Source organism: Panthera leo, chromosome C2 (genome assembly GCF_018350215.1).
Source record: "Panthera leo isolate Ple1 chromosome C2, P.leo_Ple1_pat1.1, whole genome shotgun sequence".
Lineage (NCBI taxonomy): Eukaryota > Metazoa > Chordata > Mammalia > Carnivora > Felidae > Panthera > Panthera leo.
In genome coordinates this window covers 87,273,997-87,280,920 of record NC_056687.1, presented here as the reverse complement: position 1 = coordinate 87,280,920, position 6,924 = coordinate 87,273,997, and the positions used below count along the sequence as shown (strand labels likewise).

At 38.6% G+C, this 6,924-nt stretch overlaps 1 protein-coding gene across 1 annotated transcript; it reads left to right on the top strand.

Moving 5' to 3' along the window:
* Positions 1-5,753: 5,753 nt before the first annotated feature.
* On the top strand, positions 5,754-6,678 carry LOC122230031 (60S ribosomal protein L6-like). Its single transcript, XM_042955678.1, has one exon. The coding sequence runs from the start codon at positions 5,774-5,776 to the stop codon at positions 6,638-6,640; it is 867 nt and encodes a 288-aa protein (XP_042811612.1). The 5' UTR covers positions 5,754-5,773; the 3' UTR covers positions 6,641-6,678.
* The last annotated feature ends 246 nt before the right edge of the window (positions 6,679-6,924 follow it).

The following is a 6,924-nucleotide window of genomic DNA, read 5'->3' as shown; positions in this document are numbered from 1 at the left end:
AGTAGTTGGAAGAAACTGCTTGGTTTGGGAATGGTGTGCTAATTGGTTAGGTCCACATATCAGCTGAAATATACATTTCAAGGAAGTTTTAAATGTCCCCAATTGAAATGTTTTCCAAGAAATCAGACCTATTTGTTTTGTTTTGTTTTCCTCATTGACAATGATTGCCTAAAAATCTACCCTGGACCGACTGAAAACATAATAACTTTCCACATCTTTTTCTTCCTCATCCTACAGATCACATAGCATTTTGTACATTCTAATGGCAGTTATTAAATTCTGCCCCTTTTGAAGTTGTTTGTATAAAAAGTGATTGTGTGAGAAGAGTCTTATATAGAGTCTTATATAAACCAAGTCTGAACCATCTTTGTGTCCTTTGTGGAACCAAACAGAGTTTTCTGACTTTTACTGCCCTAATCCATCTAATATCCTATTGTCAAATTTATTTTCCTAAAGTTCAGCTCTGCTTAAGTAACTTCTTGGATAAGAATCTACAACAATTTCAGGTTGTTTACTGAATTATATGTTCCTGCCTCACCTGGTATGTGTAACCTTCCATTATCTGGCCCTAACCTGTCCTTTCCAGCTTTGTCTCTATGGTATTTTCCATTGAAACTTGGCTCTTCCTACTTCTGAGAATAGGTCCTGGGATTTCCCATTTTTCTCGTGCTTTCTCACCAACTAGAATGCCTCATCTCGTACAGAGACCCATGCACAAAGCCATGCCTGACCCTCCCAATTGAAAAAAATCTTTCCTTGATTCTGATCTTTGCAGCACCTTGTTTATACCACTACTGCCCAACTTAACTTTGGGTTAAATTATAATAATATAATAATAATAACCCAACTTAACTTTGGGTTAAATTATAATAACCTGTGGAATTGTTTTATCTCTCTGATTTGAGAGTAAGCCTGGTATGCTTGAAAGAATGTGAGCTATGAGGTTGGAAAACTCTAAGTTCAGATAATGCCTCTCATTTATGGGCTGTGTGACTTTGGACAAGTAACCTACCTTTCTGAGCTTTTTTATTATTTTTTTTAATCTATATAAAATAATTGATTCACTTCCCCTTTCTCATGCATTGAGTTATTATAAGTAAAAAGAAGATTCTTTCTACCTAACCCAATCTCACTTGTAAATAGCAAAAAAGTAATCAAGTTGGAACGGAGTAAACAGAGGCCAATGAATAAAAAGAGACAGAAAGCTTGTACTGAAAGTGTAAGAATTGCCAAAAAATGATGAGTTAAAGGAGTTTAACTGAGAAAAGAAAGAGCAGAAGAAGAGATTTTTTTTTTCTTCAGTTTCTTTAAGGAGTTTTAATAGTGGATAGTATATTCACCGAGTCAGGGAGCAATATCTCTAGTCACTCAAAGCAACAAAGCCCCTGGAAATCAAATAGAAGTCAAGCTCACTTCTCTCTAAAGCTGTCCATCCTGTACTGTCTTTCAGAAATAAAACATTGAAAAGAAACAGTGTCATCCCAGCATATGGTGGGAGATTGGCTATTTTGCCTTCCAAAACAGAAGAAATTTATCATATTTTTCGAGGACAATTTCCTGAAATAAATTTGTCATTGCTTCTGCAGGAGGGGAAAAGAATTAATGTGCACATTAGTAATATTGTTACTCAAAGTGGTCTGTGGAGTTTGTTATACATTCAGAATCACAGACCCTGACCCGCAACTTACAGAGTAGAATCTACATTTTATTTTATTTATTTATTTTTTTTAATGTTTATTTATTTTTGAGACAGAGAGAGACAGAGCATGAATGGGGGAAGGTCAGAGAGAGAGGGAGACACAGAATTTGAAACAGGCTCCAGGCTCTGAGCTGTCAGCACAGAGCCCGACGCGGGGCTCAAACTCAGGGACCGCGAGATCATGACCTGAGCTGAAGTCGGACGTTTAACCGACTGAGCCACCCAGGTGCCCCAGAATCTACATTTTAAAGAGATACCTAGTGGGGCACCTTATTGGCTCAGTCAGAAGAGCATGGGACTCTTGATCTTGGGGTCAAGCCCCACATTGGGTGGGGCAATTAGAGATTACTTAAATAAATATTATGAAAATAAGCAAAAAGATATTAAGAAACCATAAATAAAATGAAAAGGCAACTTACTGATAGGAGAAAATATTTACAAATCATATATCTGATAAGGGGTTAATATACAAAATACATAAAGTAATCACAAAACCTAATACAAAAAACCCTCCAAACTACTTGATTGAAAAATGGGCAACAGATCTGAATACACGTTTTTCCAGAGAAGATATATAGATGGCCAACAGGTAAATGAAAATGTACTTGGGGCGCCTGAGTTGGTGAAGCATCAGACTCTTGATTTCAGCTCAGGTCATGATCTCACGGTTGTGAGATTGAGCCCTCATGGAGCTCCATGCTGAGTGTGGAGCCTGCTTGGGATTCTCTTTCTCCCTCTCTCTCTCTACCCCCACCCTGTGCATGCTCCCTCTCACTTTCACTCTCAAAATAAGTAAATAAACTTTCAAAAAATGTATTCAACATCACGAATCATCAGGGAAATGTTAAATCAAAACCACAATGAGAAATCATCTCACATCTGTTAGAATGACTATCAAAAAGACAAGAAATAGTAAGTGTTGATGAGGATGTGGAAAAAAGGAACCACTTGTGTACTGTTGGTGGGAATGTAAATTGATGCAGCCACAATGGAAAACAGTATGGAGGTTCCTCAAAAAATTAAAAATAGAACTACCAGCAATTCTACTTCTGGGTATTTGTTGAAAGAAAATGAAAACAATAACTTGAGAAGATATATGCACCTCTGTGTTTATTGCAGCATTATTTACAATAGCCAAGATGTGGAAACAACCTAAGTGTCTATCAGTAGATGAATGGTTAAAGAAGATGTGGTATATATACACAGTGGAATATTATTCAGCCATAAAAAGGAAAGAGATTTTGCCATCTGCAACAATATGAGTGGACCCTGAGGACCCTATGCTAAGTGAAATGAATCAGACAGAGAAAGACAGATACTTCATAGTCTCACCTATATGTAGAATCTTAAAAGAGAAACAAACAAACAAATAAACCAACCTCATAGATAGAACAAATTGGCAGAGAAAGGGGTAGGTGGTTGGAGAAATGGATTAAAAGTTACAAGCTTCCAGTTACAAAATAAATAAGTCATTCAGGTATAATGTACAGCGTGGCAATTGTAGTCAATAACACCATGTTGCATATTTGAAAGTTGCTAAAAGAATAGATATTAAAAGTTCTCATCACAAGAAAAGCAATTATGTAACTATGTATAGTGATGGATGGTAACTAGACTTATATACAAATATTGAATCATTATGTTGTACACCTGAAACTAATGTAAGGTATGTCCATTGTACCTCAGTTTAAAAAAAGATCCCGGTATTTTCTAAGTACATTAAAGTTTGAGAAGCACTGATGAATAAAGTCCTTTGTTCATGTTAAGGATTCTAAGATCCTTAACACTAGGAAATCATTTTTTCCCTCTTTTTCCACCTCAGTCTTAGTCATTTGAGATTCTTTAGTGTCCATTAACAATTTAGACTAACATGGGCTTGTAAAATGCAAAAACATACTAATGTAATATGATTGCAAGAAGGTTCTATAAGTGATGGCTTCTTTTTCACTTGCACTATGCTGAGGCTGAGGAATGGCAGCCTATTAACTGGAAGTTCTTTCCTAGTCACTATACCTGGCCTTTGGGTGAGCTTGCATTAGTCTCACATGAAAGAGCTGTCGGTTGGATAGATGAAATAGACTGTGAGGAAGTCAAATGGAGAGACCATTGCTAGCAGAATTTCAAATTCAGGTGGATGTTTGTTAGTATACCCTTTCTGCAGGGCAATCTGGCAATATGTTTAAGAACACTAAACCTCTTTGACTCAATGATGCTCATTCCGAGAATTTATGTAAAATACATAATCAAAGATGCACAGAAAGATTAATGAATGAAAATTAAAAAAATTTTTTTTAAGTTTATTTTTTTATTTTGAGAGAGAGAGAGAGAGAGAGAGTACAAGCTGGGGAGGGGCAGAAAGAGAGACAGAATCCCAAACAGGCTCCATGCCATCAGTGCAGAGCCCGATATGGGGCTCGAACTCACAACCTGTGATATCATGACCTGAGCTGAGATCAAAAGTCAGACGCTTAACCGACTGCGCCATGCAGGCGCCCCAGGAATGAAAATTTTTTATGTGCCTTTAGCTATATTAGTGAAAACTTATAAATAACTTAGATATTCCACATAATAATGAAATGATGAGCTAGATTATGATGTGGCTGCATAACAGAATAATATGCAGCCAGTAAAATCTTATTTTTGACTTGGGAGAAGTTCATAGCATGCTAAATGTAAAGATAAACTCTCCAAATAAAAATGAAGTATGATCCAAATTTTATAAAAAACTATTTACGTAGGAAAGGAAAAAAGGTAAAGAAATATATAAAAGTATCAACAGTATTTTTCATTTTTAAATTGTGGGAGATTTTAATTTATGACTCTTAATATTTATCATCTTTTTGTAATTAACATGTATTATTTCTATCATTAGGAAAAACATAAATTAAAACAAAATATGTAGTTGCTACCCTTTGATTACTGCTTCTGACTTCAAGTCTTGAGTTGGAAAAGGGAGGAAAGTTGGAAAGGGTTTTTGATGGAACATTCTATCCCTTTTTTAAAATAATTTTTTTAAATTATTTATTTTTGAGACAGAGAGAGACAGAGCATGAGCTTGGGAGGGACAGAGACAGAGGGAGACACAGAAGCCGAAGCAGGCTCCAGGCTCTGAGCTGTCAGCACAGAGCCCGACGCGGGGCTGGAACTCACGGACCGCGAGATCGTGACCTGAGCTGAAGTCGGGCGCTTAACCAACTGAGCCACCCAGGTGCCCCTCTATCCCTTTTTTTAACTGCTGCCACGGATTTGGAAGAAGGGACCCTCCGATGACGGACACCAAATACTTGTGAAAAAAGACAAAGGTCTGACTACAGACATCCCTTTCCTTAATCTTCTGCTAACTTCAAGAATTAACAGTAATTCTTTCCAAGGTTAAAAGTCCATTTCCCATACTGAAGGAACTTAAAAAAAAAATTATTTTGGAATAATTACAGCTTTACAGGAAGTTGCAAAGATAATACAGAGAGATCCGTTGTGCCCTTCACCCAACTTCTTCTTGAAGCAACTTTTAAACATGAATTATTTGATGGATTTAATTTCTTTATTCTAACAGTCTGAGATTCATGCTGAGCAGCAGTGTTGTACGTTGTAAAGGCAATTCCAGTCCCTTTGGTTTCTCTATTTTGAAAATAGTGTAATATTTTTTCCCCTAATTACCTATGGTTAACCCTGAGTCAGATGCAAGAAAAGAAATCTCAGCCTGTTATGTTGTATACTTTCTTCTATGGTATGGACGAGTAAATGTAACCTGTGAGATACAGTTTCGGTTCAAGAGTGCATCTGCGCTGGGCGTCTGCCTTACCAGGTACCGGCAATTCCTCTGCTCAGCTTAGCTGATATAAGGCAGGAGGAGACAGGGCAGAAGATCGCCTTAATTGATAAAAACTTCTCTGTCGTTTGTAAGGTGTTGAGGTTTCAGCATAACTTAAAACACTGAGAATTGAAAAAATGATACTTTGAAATGACATCTGCATGATAATGAGATTAAAATGAAACAAAAGGACAAAACCTGTTTCTTTTGCCAAATTGCTAATGGTGGTGATCTTATCTTAGTTCTCTTTCCCATCTTGCAAGATGGCGGGCGAAAAAGCTGAGAAGCCGGATGCTAAGGAGAAGAAACCTGAAGCCAAGAAGGCTGATGCTGGTGGCAAGGTTAAGAAGGGTAACCTCAAGGCTAAGACGCCAAAGAAGGGGAAGCCCCACTGCAGCCGAAACCCTGTCCTAGTCAGAGGAATTGGCAGATATTCCCGATCGGCTATGTATTCGAGAAAGGCCATGTACAAGAGGAAGTATTCAGCAGCTAAATCCAGGATTGAAAAGAAAAAGGAGAAGGTTCTTGCTACTGTCACAAAACCAGTTGGTGGTGACAAGAATGGTGGTACCCGAGTGGTTAAACTTCGCAAAATGCCTAGGTATTATCCTACTGAAGATGTGCCTCGGAAGCTGTTGAGCCACGGCAAAAAACCTTTTAGTCAGCATGTGAGGAAACTGCGAGCTAGCATCACTCCTGGGACCATTTTGATCATCCTCACTGGGCGCCACAGAGGCAAGAGATTGGTTTTCCTGAAGCAACTGAGCAGTGGCTTGCTACTTGTGACTGGAACTCTGTCCCTTAATCGAGTTCCTCTGCGTAGAACACACCAGAAATTTGTCATTGCAACCTCCACCAAAATTGATATCAGCAATGTGAAAATCCCCAAACACCTCACTGATGCTTACTTTAAGAAGAAGAAGAAGCTGCGTAAGCCCAGACACCAGGAAGGTGAGATCTTCGACACGGAGAAAGAGAAATATGAGATTACAGAGCAGCGCAAGGTTGATCAGAAAGCTGTGGACTCGCAAATTCTGCCAAAAATCAAAGCCGTTTCTCAGCTTCAGGGCTACCTCCGCTCTGTGTTTGCTCTCACGAATGGAGTTTACCCTCACAAATTGGTGTTCTAAATTTCTTACAAAGAACCCAATTAAATAACAGATCCATCTCTTTTGTGCCTTTTTTTTCTTTTTTGTTTTTAATCTTTCTCTGCCCAGAGGTGTGGTTTGACTCTGCGTGCTTGTGGCATCTTGGCCTCTGCTAAGAGCAGTCGGGGTCGGGAGGCTGGCACCAGCTGCAGTGGAAGCTCCACTGTGTCATCGGTTTGGATCCGCATTCTTGCCTTCCTCACCGTCTGGCTTGCTGCCCAGCACCCACCAGTAGGAAATAGCGACATTTCCCCAGTCGTTACTGA

What these genes read in the sequence shown, in the direction of transcription:
- LOC122230031 (XM_042955678.1), top strand. Translation starts at nt 5,774, where the DNA reads ATGGCGGGCGAAAAAGCTGAGAAGCCGGATGCTAAGGAGAAGAAACCT.